Source organism: Hyperolius riggenbachi, chromosome 1 (assembly GCF_040937935.1).
Source record: "Hyperolius riggenbachi isolate aHypRig1 chromosome 1, aHypRig1.pri, whole genome shotgun sequence".
NCBI lineage: Eukaryota > Metazoa > Chordata > Amphibia > Anura > Hyperoliidae > Hyperolius > Hyperolius riggenbachi.
In genome coordinates, this window is record NC_090646.1 from 305383979 (window position 1) to 305397993 (window position 14015).

The window sequence follows — 14015 nt, forward strand, 5'->3', positions numbered from 1 at the left end:
TGTCTGCACAGACAGACAGCTTTTTGACCATTTTTCAGGTCTAAATGCTGCAGGTCCTTGAAAAGGAGACCTGTCTTCTCTCTGCAAGTTTCAGAGTTGCTGTTCTGGTGAGGAATTTGCATCCACTTGTCATGCAAATTGCTTATCTGCTTCCTTTGAAGGCTTGCAGTATAAATACCATTTCCTCCCAGAATTCCCTGCTGGTCATAAAGGTTTGGTTCTGCTGGACTTGACTTGAGTTTCAGCCCCTGTGCTGATTGTTTGCGAATATTCTAGTGTAGTTAATTATTGGGGAGTGCATCTTGCATTCTCTATAGTGCAGTCAGGCTTTGTATTATTTGTACCATTCATTCCTGTGCTGTTTTGTCTTGTCCCTGCGATTGTACTGTCGCCTGCGGCGGCTGGCAGTAAATCGTTTGGTCTTGTTCCTAGATCGCATTTGCCCTGGCGGTAGAGGTGTTGGATCTCCTTTGTCTGTCTTGGAGTATAACCTTAGCTACGGTTGCTACTGGTTACTCCTTTAGTCTGTCTTGTCCAGCACGAACGCTTGCTGTTGTCTGGTGGGAGGCAACCGATTAGCAAGCGTTCGCATTATTTGTCTGTCGTCATTGCTAGGTTCATGTGTTAGTTAAGGTTGGTACGTTTTGTCACTGTTGCGCTTTTCGTGCGGTGGCCGTACCGTTAACGCGCTTGTCTCTGTTGCGTATATCGTGCAGGGACCGCGTTTAGGTAGTTCATTTGTTATTTTCTTTGACGTTCAGATTGTGGTTCTGTGCTGTGTCTTCCTTACTCAGTCACGCTCTGTCTTATTCAGTCTCGTGTCTCTATTAGCAATCGCCATTCTTGCGCTTGCTTTCTCACTTTGGTTTTCGCTGTTGTATGTCAACCGTCGCCGGGTGGCGACTGGATTGGTGGACATACATACATTCTGTCTCTGTGCTCACTCTCTCTCAAAAGGCTATCTTGCTCTGTATTGTTTCACTTCGTACAATTTCTATCTGTCATCTGTGGTTGTGCAGAGGGTTTATTCCTCTGCACTCCACAGCTCCATCTGCCGGTTGGAAATTCCTCTCTATAGGTGCATTTGCACCAAAGCTGGGTTCCCTTTCTAGGCGCTTGTGGAGGGTTTCCGCAGTGTCAGCGCACATGTTGTGCGCTGATCTTGGAGATAATTCCAGATTCGTGACAAGGACTATACCAAAGCCAGGAGAATTGGCTAACAGTTTTACAAGTGCTATGTACGTTTGTTCCATGACTGTTACATGTTATCTGTGAATCTTGCTACTGCTGACACTTGTTAATGTGTACAAACGCCTTGCTGCTTGCTTCAACAGCTCACTAATTGGCCCATACTTGGCCTCTCGCTTTGCTCATCCGGATAGACTGCAAACTTTTCTATCTGTCCAGATCATGTGGCATTGACTTTTATTCACCTATTTTGCGTTTTAGCTGGCTCGGTGTGTGTGGCTGACGGGTGATTGTTAGAGCAGTGGGATGGTCATCCCATGTGGTTCTATTGGACTTTTTACTGTATAGTTGTCGATACAGGACTCTCTGAAAAATGTGCTGTGGCAGTTTCAAGATGCATAATAAAGAGGCACTTGAAGAAAAATGGGCTGCATGGTCGAGTTGCTAGAAGAAAGCAATTACAGCGCAAATGCCACCAAGTTTCCCGCTTACAATATGCCAAAAATCACATAAACAAGTCTCAAACCTTTTGGCACAAAGTAATTTGGAGTGATGACACTATAAACAAAGTTTTTGACCACAACTATAAACGCTACATTTATTTACAGTTATCAAAAATACTGTAGAAAAATGTGCACGCTTCAGCCAGGGAGCTGAGCATGAGAAATACTTGGACATTCCAACACCACAATGGTCCAAAACACAAGGCCAAGTCAAATTGTTACTTGCTACAGCAAAATAAAGTGAAGGTTTTGGAGTGGCCATCTCAATTTTCTGACCTCATTATCATAGAGCCACTCTGGGGAGACCTCAAACGTGCAGTTCATGCAAGACAGCCCAAGAATTTACAGGAACTGGAGGCTTTTTGTCAGGAAGAATGTGCAGCTTTCCTGTCTGAGAAGATAAAGGGCCTCATCCACAACTACCAGAAAAGACTTAAAACTGTGATTGATGTTAAAGGGGGCAATACACGATATTAAGAACTGGGGTATATAAACTTTTGATTAGGGACATTTGGGTAGTTTTGGTAGTGATTATGATTTAAAAAGAGTAAACACAGTTTGGCAATAAATGGCTTCAGCCAACCACTAACCATGAGTGAAAGGAAGGTTTTTGTGTTATCATTCATATCTCTATAAAAAATGGTTAAGAAATCATAGATTTTGCCAGGGCATGTAAACTTATGAGAACAAATGTACATTTAAAATGTTGCTACATGCTTATCTTCCAAATGTATACCTATATGGGAGAACCCACAATGTCCACCTAGTTCTCAGCAGAAGGGCTTTTCTTACCTCCAACACAAAAGGCATTGAAAAGTTGAGTTCTCTGTTAAATTTAAACAGGGTGGCTATTTTACTTTGGTAGAACTCAGAAATATGATCTGCATAGATATGAAATGTTCACATGTGATGCAAATGTAATGATAGCTCTATGGGGCTATCACATTGATCATGTTATGATTAGGACTCCTTCGGGATAACATAGTAAATACACTTGTATCCACAAGATAACATGCACATTTACATTGGCAGTGAGGCATACTTTCATGGCACTGCATCTGTTTGAGCAGCTCAAAGGTACACTATATTACACTGCAGGCTATAATGTATCTTGATTAACAGTCTGGCCAGCTGTTAAGGTGCGTACACACGTCTGATTTTTTTCAAATGACCAGTCATTTAGACCGGTCGTTTGGACGTCAAATCGGGCGTGTGTACGGCTTCCTGCACACTGAAAATCCGTTTTGCGATTCCGTTTCTGATTTTCAATTCCGATTTTCCCTGAATTCAATCAACAGAAAAACGGAAGAAAAAACGCAGCATGCAGTAACGATTAAAAATCGTAATCGGATGTAAAAACCAATTAAAAATCGGAATTGCATGCAGCGTGCAGGGAGCCTACAAACGATTGTTCGGCTGATAAGACTGATTTTGACTGATCTGCCAAGCGGATCCAACAAAACTAGTGTTATCAGCTGAACAACCATTTGTTCACATGCCCGATTTGACGTCCAAATGAATGTGTGTACGCACCTTTACAAAGCAGGGAGACACAGGGAGGAGGGGGTGGAAGGAGGTGTTGTTTTTCCTAAGGGGGTGATTTTGTACTCTTGTAAATATTTTTTTTTTTGTATTCTGATTCTTGCTAAAAAAGAAAAAAAAATTTAAAGAGATGTGCAATGGAACAATTTTCAGAATAAAAACAAAAGCTCCAAATATATAGATTTTTTAAAGTGATTTATTTGATAAAATAATGAATCTTCTTGTGAGAAATCATGATATACATATTCTGCATCAGGTTGTGAATCCTTACCTCCAAATTAGCAGGATGGTAGTAAAATTTAGTCAGTATGTGAATTTTACAGTACAGATATTTGTTGTAACTGATTAGTCTGTTTCTGTCTTTAGATCCTTACTTTGTGAATGCTGTGGAGTGGAAAAGTCATGTTTATTTTTTCTTCAGGGAGACAGCAGTAGAATTCATCTACCTTGAAAAGGTAAAAAAAATGTTTTTTTAATATACTGTATGGTTTTTGTGCTTAAAAATATGAAGACCCACTATCTTCCTACTCTGCTGCCTTTCATATTTTAAAGTATTGTGCTACTATGTTTGTCTCTTTAGTCATAAATTCACTTGTAGCTTTTAACCCTCCTGGCGGTCTATTGTTCTGCGGCTGCGCGGCCGCGGGAGGTTTGTTAAGCCTAATTTTTTTTAATCATGTAGCTAGCCTAGCGCTAGCTACATGATTCTCCCCTCCCTGCGGCCTCCCTCCCACCCCTCAGATCGCCGCCGCCGATCAAGCCCATCCGGAAATCGCGTTCTAAACGGGATTTCCTTCAGGGCTTCCACTGTCGCCATGGCGACGAACGGAGTGATGTCATCGACGTCGTGACGTCACGAGTCCCGATCCACCCCATAGCGCAGCCTGACGCCGATTGGCCAGGCTGCGCAAGGGGTATGCGGGGGGGGGGGCTGTATCACACCTAATATAAGTGGTGCAATGCGGTACAAGCACCACACTGCACCAAAGAAATGAGCCATCATATGATCCTGAATCACGGTGCGGCGACAGGGTCAAAAGCATAGCACCGCCCCCCAGCTAGTAATATACTCCCTGCTGGCCAGGAAGTATGTCACTGGTCTTTCCGTCCGGTTGGGCACACTTGTTACGTTGCCCATTGTCTTGCATTGCTGCATAATTCATGTGATAGGCATCACGTGAACTGTGCAAGTCTCCATAGACTTGAATGGCTCTTACGGCCTGGGAAGAGGCATGGCATAGTAATGCAGGCAGACACAGCACACCAGTGTGCAAGGGGCCTTAATGTTTAATTAAAACAACAGTTCACGTTCCATCAAATTGCAAAATCTTGTCAACAGCCTTTAGTTTTATGTTGTTGTTACATTTGTAACATTGTTTCATGTATGCACTATGACTTTTGTAAGAGGTAGGGAAGTTTGAGTTTGGATAGAGTACAGGAAGGGGGCGGAAGTAAGTGGATTGAGTATCTAAAATTTCCACGATAAACATTTTTTGATCCTAATGAGTAGAACAGGGAGTTCTTACTGTGTACTATAGAGAAACAAATTGTGTCTCTCTTGACTCTTATCAAAAGTAAAGAAATTTGATAAGATTACTAATCAAGAAACCAGACTGATATCGCTGGTCAGGGATCGGGATCCGATTCCCTTGGGTGACTTTGCTGAGCTGGCATGTACAGATGCGTGTCAGCTGTGTAGTTGACAATGCGTTCTGTTGCTGTGCGGGGGGCAGAAGAATGACGGAGCGGCATCTGCATGACATCACCTGTGGGAGTGACGTCTTCACAGAAGTTGGCCGACACTCGGCCAAGTTCATCTGAATCCCTTGCTGAGCACCCGTTGCTGGTCGTTGGCTTAAGAGTGCAGGTAAAAAAAATATAAGCCCCCTAATTTGTACTTGGTGGTTATAAAAAGTCAGAAAAAGAATGCAAAAAAAGAAAAAAAGTCTCTATTTTTATGGTGGTTTTAGTATTTGAGTGTGGTCAGGGTTCTAGGATACTAAGGTGGTCCTGTTTTCAAGTGCCTTAATCCATTTTAGTTAATCCTATGTATGTAGAAGTATTTAACATGGGGATGTGGCCTGGCTAAGGCAGAGTAGAGATGCGTGGCATGTGAGATGCCACATGCTCCAACCCATACTCCAGTTACTGGCAGCTTTGGTGAGTGTGAGACACAGCTGTATCCAGGTAGAGATTGCCCAAAGTGGGTCCAGAGGCAAGGGAAGACACCAATCCGCAGGCGGTGGATATCCAGTTTCCTGGAAGAGAAGTCGCAGGAGCCGACAGGTAATGTAGTGGAGATAGCGTAGATACCATGTGATATACAGGAGGCGGAAGGGTTTTCCTCAACTGAGGTTTTTTTAGAGAAAGAAGAGATAATGGTTAATACCAGCATGAAGGGACAGCTGGATTTGGATGGGAATGTGTTTCCTGAACTTTCACTGAGAACTTTGTCTCTGAAAAGAGCAGTTGAGCCAGTTTTGGAAGAACTAAAGAAGGCTGATGCTGCATATAGATGGGTATAGTGTGATGATCTTACCTTCCGGCGGCGGGTCCCGCGGCGTCTCCGGCGGAGAGACTTCTGCTCCGGCATCTTCTGAGGGTATCTCCGGCATCCCTCCGATGTCTTCTGAAGGCATCCCTGGCATCCCTCCGGCGGTGCATCAAAGGTCTCACAGTTCTTCCTGTCGGGCTTGCGTGGGGCAGAGCGGCTTTTACAAGCTGAGGAGGCGTCTGACAGGAGGGGCTGTCATCCTGGGGGCTAGATCTGCTCTGCCTCCTGGGTATATTAGGCCAAGTGAGTCAGTTGCTCACTGGCCTTGATACTAATCAGTTCGCTGATTCTTGGTCTAGTCAGTGAGTTTCGAGAGCTACATTAATATATTGTGTAGATGCACAATATATATATACTCTAGTTACTTAGTCTTGCTTTTTGTAATTATATTATATATTATCGTAATATTTTGAAGTAACATCTTATTTTATATTTATCTGTGTACCGACCTCTTGCCTGCCTCTTGACCTCGCTCTTGTCTTGTCCTTCTGTACCACTGCCATCTGATACATGTGTTCGACTCTGCCTGTCCCTGACTTCGTTATTGCCTGATCCTTACAATACGACTGACATCTGACTTATGTGTATGACCCTGCCTGTTTATTGACTACGATATTGCCTTGCTACTCTGTACCTCGATACCTCTGACTTTGTGTAAAACTAAGGCCTGATCCTGACTATGCTTTACGTACTACTGTTTGTGTATACACTTGTATGTTACCTCATCACGGATCAGCGTGATATATAGCCTTTTAGTTTGATTGCTAGATTAAATGGCAGATCTGCTGTTCTGTGGGCTATGGATGATTTAAGAATGTTCTTTGAGACATGGGAAATTCCTGTGGTTAATTTCCCAGATTCGATGACCCTAGGGCTGGCCGCCTGTATCCCTTGTACCCCAAGGTAGATGGCAGCAAATTATTTTGCGACCAAGGAGATCCTTGGAAAAAATATGGATTTACCTGGATTTTTTTCTGTTTTCATGCAACTGTTGGACCTTTGGAGAGCTGGGGGTGGTTTCTAGGCTGACTGAGGAGCTGGGAATGTGTATTTGGCTGGCTGTGGAGCATGTCTGGATAGAGATACAAACTTTGTATCTCTATCAAGACATGCTCCCCAGTCAGCCTAGCACCCATCCCCAGCCAGTCTGGTACACACCCCTAGCTCCCCAGCCAGCCTGTACCTATCACAAGCTCCCCACCCAGCCTTTACCTATCCTTAGCTCCCCAGCCAGCTTAGTACCCATCCCCAGTATATTCGTTGGCTTAGGGCCTTTAACAAACGTGTAGTGTAGTCTTTAAATTTTGAGGACTCCACCCCAACTTCACTCACTCCACCTCCACTCCTCCACCCCTCCCGCCCCTCTTCCTCCCCTCCCCCTCCCCCCACTCCCCAATTTCACTTACTCTCCCTTTCCTCCTCCCCAGCTACACTCACTCTCCCGTTTCATCTTTTACCGCCACAGTTTACTTTAAATAATTTTTCCCCATACAATAGTCATCACATTGGACAATGCAGTACAGTGTACATCCTGCAACATGTATGCATGCCTTGATAAGCAGATTGAGGGTGTTTACTGTTGCCCTTGGTGTGTGTGTGTTGCTCAATTAGAGGCTGAAGTCAGAGAGCTAAATGAGTGGCTCACAACACTGAGAATCACGATCCAGACACTGAATGGAACCGGTGAAGATGAGGTGGGTGGAGTACAGCCGGACCAAGAAGCAGAGGCAGCCGCTACTTGGGTCACAGTTAGAAGGGGTAGGGGAAAAAGTGGCAGGGAGGCTAGTCCCGAGTTGTCCCTCACTAATAAGTATGCTTGTTTGCGTAATATTGGGGAGGAGGAGTCTGGAGTAGCAATGCTGCAGCAGGATGTGCTCCTTAGCAACCAAGGGGCAGACTGCTGCAAAGAGAAAGGGAATAGGAGTGCAGCTAAGGCTAGACAGGTACATGTGGTAGGGGATTCAATTATTAGGCGCACAGATAGGGTAATCTGTCGAAGAAACCGTGAATGCCGTACAGTCTGTTGCCTCCCGGGTGCTCGGGTTCGGCATGTAGCGGAAAGAATTGACAGATTACTGGGTGGTGCTGGGGAAGACCCGGCTGTCATGGTACACATTGGCACCAATGACAAAGTTAGTGGGAGATGGAAGGTCCTCAAAAATGATTTTCAGGTACTTGGAGATAAACTTAAAGCAAGGACCTCCAAGGTGGTGTTTTCTGAAATACTGCCAGTGCCACATGCTACATCTGAGAGACAGAGGGAGCTTAGGGAGTTAAATAAGTGGCTGAGAAATTGGTGTAGGAAGGAAGGGTTTGGGTTCTTGGAGAACTGGGCAGACTTTGCAGTCGGCTACAGGTTCTACAGCAGGGATGGGCTGCACCTTAATGGGGAGGGTGCAGCTGCATTGGGGGAGAAGATGGATAAACGGTTGGAGGAGATTTTAAATTAGGATCTGGGGGGAGGCGGGAGGATAAAGTCTCAATATGTAGACAAGATGAGGTAAAAAGACAGTGGGAACCTAACATTATGGGGGGTGGAGAGGGGGGTGGGGACAGTGTAAAGATTAAGGAGGTTGGTAAAAATCCAAGTAGCCCATTTCATGTAAACAAAATTGGTAAATGTGGTGGTAAAAATATAAAGTGCATGGTAACCAATGCTCGGAGCCTTGCAAATAAAATAGAAGAACTAGAGTTCATTCTGAATGACAAAGGCTTTGACATTGTGGGAATAACCGAGACATGAATGGATGAAAGCCATGACTGGATAGCTAATTTAAAAGGATACAATGTGTTTAGGAGGGATAGAACAGGGAAAAAAGGTGGAGGGGTTTGTCTCTTTGTTAAGAATTCTCTTACAGCTGTCCTCAACGATGAGATGGAGGAAGATTGCAAAGATGTGGAGTCCGTTTGGGTAAATATTCATGGTGGAAATAAGTTGCCAATTGCTTATTGGGGTATGCTACAGGCCACCTCTTATTAATGAAGCTGCATAACTGCGATTACTACAGCAGATTGAAAAAGCTGCAAGTAAAAATGAGGTCATAATTATGGGCGACTTCAACTTTCCAGACATTGACTGGTGTATTGAGGCTACCCATTCTGGTAAAAGCAGCAGATTTCTGGCAGCACTACAGGACAATTATTTGACTCAAATGGTAACTGAACCAACTAGGGGGAATGCATTACTGGATCTGAACATTTCTAATAGACCAGATAATGTATCAAATGTGCAGGTTCAAGAACATTTGGGAAATAGTGATCACAACATGATAACGTTTGATCTGGTGACTGATAGGCCACGGGGCAGCGGGAACACTAAAACTATGAATTTTAGAAGAGCAAAGTTCAATCAAATTAGGCAGGCACTAAGTTTGGTGAACTGGGATAATGTACTACAAGGGGAAGACACTGAAGGGAAATGGCAAGCTTTTAAACTTATACTCAATCAATTTTGTAGTATGTATATCCCATATGGAAACAAAATATCTAGGAATAAAAAAAGGCCTCTATGGATGAATAGAAAGGTTAAAGATAAAATGAAGAGGAAAAAGAATGCCTATAAGGTCTTAAAACAGGAGGGGACCGAGGCTGCACTAAGCAATTATAAGGAGTGCAATAAAAATTGTAAAAAAGAAATTAGGCAGGCAAAGATTGAAGCTGAAAAACAATTCGCTAAGGATATCAAATCTAACCCAAAAAAGTTTTACAAGTACATTAACTCTAAAAAAAGAAAGGTTGACTGTATAGGACTCCTAAAGGATGAGGTTGGGAACTCAATGGTGGATGACCAAGGTAAGGCAGAGTTATTAAATGCTTTCTTTGCTTCTGTCTTCACAAAAGAAACAGCACTGTTGCAAACTACGGAGGCAGAAGAGTCTCAATCTTCTAACTGTAATATTAAAAACTTAACGCAGGAAGAAGTGAAGGCAAGACTAAATAAATTAAAAATAGACAAGGCACCTGGCCCGGATGGCATACATCCTTGGGTCCTAAGGGAATTAAGTTCAGTTATAGATAAACCCCTTTATCTTATCTTTTGTGACTCTCTTGCCACTGGCAGAGTCCCAGTGGATTGGCGTACAGCCCACGTTTTCCCATTATTTAAGAAGGGCAAAAAGTTAGATCCAGGAAATTATAGACCTGTAAGCTTAACATCAGTTGTATGCAAACTATTTGAGGGGTTACTAAGAGATACTATACATGACTTCATAGTAGAAAATAATCTTATTTCTCAGCATCAACATGGGTTTACTAAAGACAGGTCCTGTTTGACTAACATGCTCAGTTTTTATGAGGTAGTGAATGCTAATATGGATATTGGGAATGCTGTAGATGTGATATACTTGGACTTTGCAAAGGCCTTCGACACTGTTCCCCACAAAAGTCTGGTGCACAAGTTGAGGATGCAAGGACTGGGGAAGAGTCTGTGTTCATGGATAGGGAACTGGCTAATGGACAGAAAACAAAGAGTTGTGGTCAATGGATCGTACTCAAAATGGGAGACTGTTAGCAGTGGGGTCCCACAGGGGTCTGTTCTGGGTCCAGTGCTCTTCAATCTATTTATTATTGACCTAGTAGATGCAGTAGTGAGCAATGTTGCTATTTTTGCAGATGATACAAAATTGTGCAGAATCATCAACTCTCAGGAAGATAGTGTCATATTGCAACAGGATCTGGATAGGATGGCTATATGGGCACATACATGGCAGATGAAATTCAATGTTGACAAATGTAAAGTCATGCATTTTGGACGTACTAATGGTCTAGCACCATACAAAATAAATGGGATACAGTTGGGGACATCAAACTTGGAGAAGGACTTAGGAGTACTCATTGACAACAAGTTAAATAATCGTACTCAATGCCAAGCAGCTGCAGCTAAAGCTAACAAAACTTTGGGATGCATTAAAAGGGAAATAAAAACTTGAGATACTAGCATAATATTGCCCCTGTTTAACTCTCCAGTAAGGCCACATCTGGAATATGGAATTCAGTTCTGGGCACCACATTACAAAAAAGATATTGCCGTTTTAGAGCAGGTGCAGAGACGAGCAACAAAATTGATATGTGGGATGGAAGGTCTCACTTATCAAGAAAGGTTAGATAAACTGGGTTTATTTAGTCTAGAGAAAAGACGCCTTAGAGGAGATCTAATTAACATGTATAAATACATAGGGGATAGGGCAATATAATAGCTTGGCGGATGAGCTTTTTGTCCCTAGGCCTTCTCAAAGGACTAGAGGACATGATCTGCGCATGGAGGAAAAACGTTTTAGCCATTTATTTAGGAAAGGGTTCTTTACAGTAAGAGTGATTAAGATGTGGAATGCATTGCCACAGGAAGTCGTTATGGCAAACTCTATACCTGCATTTAAAGGGGGCTTAGATGCTTTCCTTGCGTTGAAAGACATCCATGGCTACAATTACTAGGTAATGCCTACTGATGTTGATCCAGGGATTTTATCTGATTGCCATCTGGAGTCGGGAAGGAATTTTTCCCTTTTGGGGCTAATTGGACCATGCCTTGTAAGGTTTTTTTTGCCTTCCTCTGGATCAACAGGGATATGTGAGGGAGCAGGCTGGTGTTGTACTTTATACTGGTTGAACTCGATGGACGTATGTCTTTTTTCAACCAAAATAACTATGTAACTATGTAATTGTCTTTAAACAATAATAAGGCATAGAGGTGGACAAGCCTTTGAGCATGGTAGTACGGTATATGGCCTATACTTATGGCTATAGGCCCTTGCGTATAACCCTCGCCCCATGCCCCACATACACTAAGGCCACCTCTGTCTCTAGGCGTCATAGAGTCCAGCCTTCTCATCAATCTGGCCTTTTTTTGTAGCAATATTCTGTCCCTGTCCCCTCTTCTGCTGAGTGATGGTACATGGTTGCAACACACCATGTCCTTGGGCATCGTAATGTCTGCCCACCGGTGTGTCAGTACTCAGTTTGGATTGATCAACCCCTCGGATAGAGCTGTTGTGCTTCTGTATCCTGTGCTTCACTTCACGGGACGTTTTTCCCACATACAGGAGACCACAAGGGCATTTCAATGCATAAACTACAAAACCACGGTTACGTATGTACATAGATCGAATGCAGATCTTTGCCCCGGTATGCGGATGTAACACATGTTCTCCCTTGATGATGGCCCCACAGCAGTGGCAGTTCAAACAAAGAATTGTCCCTCTCTTTTTGGTAAGCTTACTCATTTCAACACATCTGATGGATAGATTTACTTTACTGACTATGTTAATTGTCCTGCCCCTTTTGTATAAAAAAGGGAAGGTGGTCCTTAAACTCCTCAGCATACACCGGATTGTTCTGCAGGATAGGCCAGTTTTTATTCACCACCTGTTTCTCCAAGGCTGACTGCCTGCAGAAAGTCTGGACAAACAGTATCCGTTTACTCTCTCTGTCCGTCTGAGGCCTAGCTTCCAACAGAGATGCTTTAGCCACCCCACCAACCTCTGCTCTCGCTTTCTCCAACACATGGGATACACATGGACCTTTTGTTTCAAATTTTTGTACCAATTAGTCTGCAGCAACCTGATATTGCTATTCGGCTGACGCAATGCTCCTGGTTTTGAGGGTTTTTTGCCCTTTAGGTTTATAACATTTTCACAAAGACTTTATGAGCCACCCATATGGATGCCATGCCAACTTCAGGGTTTTGATTTAGTTCAAAAAATTGTTTCTGAAGACAAAAAATCTTGCAGTAAAATTTTATCAACCAGAGAAGGTCATCTGCACTGTGACTTCAGTCACATCCCCTACTTTCAGACCCTTAATGATAGTGTTACTTTGCATCTCAATTGTGAGAGGCTCTATGGCCAATGCAAAAAGGGATGGGGATAGGGGGGGCAACCCTGTCGAGTGCCCCTTTCCAGGGAGGGGTTCCGATATATTACTCTGTCTTGACCCGCACCGTATAAAGCCCACACCCAAGTTATAAACCCAGGACGAAACCCGAATCACCTACAGACATCCCAAAGGTACAGCCACTCCACGTAATCGAAGGCCTTCTCTGCACCGAGGGAAGCCACAATACTAGATCCCAGATTGTCATGCACAATTGAGAGATTTGTCATTAGACAGTGGATATTAAGGTCAGAGCTCTTCCCGGGAACGAATCCTGACTGATCGGGATAGATCAGTTTGGGCAGGACTTTGTTTATGTGGATTGATAGGACCTTAGCCAGTAGCTTATGGTCCTGGTTCAGAAGGGAAACAGGACGATAGAAGGGGCACTTGACAGGGTAAGTTTTAAGGCCATAACCAATAATGCAGTGCTAAGTGCTGCAAGTTACTTGTTGTGATAGATGAAGATCCTGAGAGAAGAAATTCGCTGATAACCTGAGAAGTACAGTTAATAAACCTGGAAATGGAGAGGTCATAGGCACAGACAGGCATGCAACACAAAACATTATAACTATGAAAACAGAAAATAATGAAACAGTAACGTCAAGCGTGTGGCAAAGTTCCATGAATTACACATGGAAGTGGGTGAAATATTCTTAGAAAGTCATGTGTAGTGATGACTTGAACACCAAATTTTTGGTTTGTGAATTTCCGCAAAAGTTCGCGAACAGGCGAATCTGGCGAACTGCCATAGACTTCAATGGGAAGGCGAATTTTAAAACCTATAGGGACTGTTTCTGGGCACAAAAGTGATGGAAAAGGTGTTCAGGAGTCTAACACCTGGACCATGGCATGCCTAAGTGGGATCCATGGCAAAAGACCCATCAAAAATTATGCAGTTAACGCAGTTTTAATCTCTAAAGGGCAGAAATCACAGTACTTTCCTAAATTTGTGGAATTACGTGCTTTAAAACATCCCGCGTGTGTACTCGGAGATAAATTAGTGTAAGTGTTAAGCCCGGTTCACACTGACAGAAGAAATGTCGTGTTTAACACACTGCAAACAACCACAAAGAGCTTTAGTGATAACGCCAGGTGAGCAAATCATTGTTTTTGCTAGTCGACACCTCCATGACATAAATGTTAGTCCTCTCGGCGGCAATCTTTGTGTAATTGTGTGTAGTGGCTGCTGTGTTTGCTCACATGTTCGTAGGAGTGCAGGCAATCGTAGGTTTTCCAGCCTCTATGGCCAGGCTGACGTAGTTCATTGACAGTTAAGTTACCAAAATAACACTGATTCTGCACTGAGGCCTTATACAGGGGCAGAGGTGCATAATATATGCCAGTAGTGGTAGTGAAGG

General features: G+C 43.3%; 1 protein-coding gene across 1 annotated transcript in view; it reads left to right on the forward strand.

The window, feature by feature from the left end:
* Positions 1–14015, forward strand: part of LOC137509098 (semaphorin-6B-like) — a 729870-nt gene that overhangs the window by 239399 nt on the left and 476456 nt on the right. Inside the window, exon 5 of the mRNA XM_068233804.1 lies at positions 3600–3688. Within this exon, the coding sequence (XP_068089905.1) occupies positions 3600–3688 (89 nt within the window). The remainder of the gene's footprint in view (positions 1–3599; positions 3689–14015) is intronic.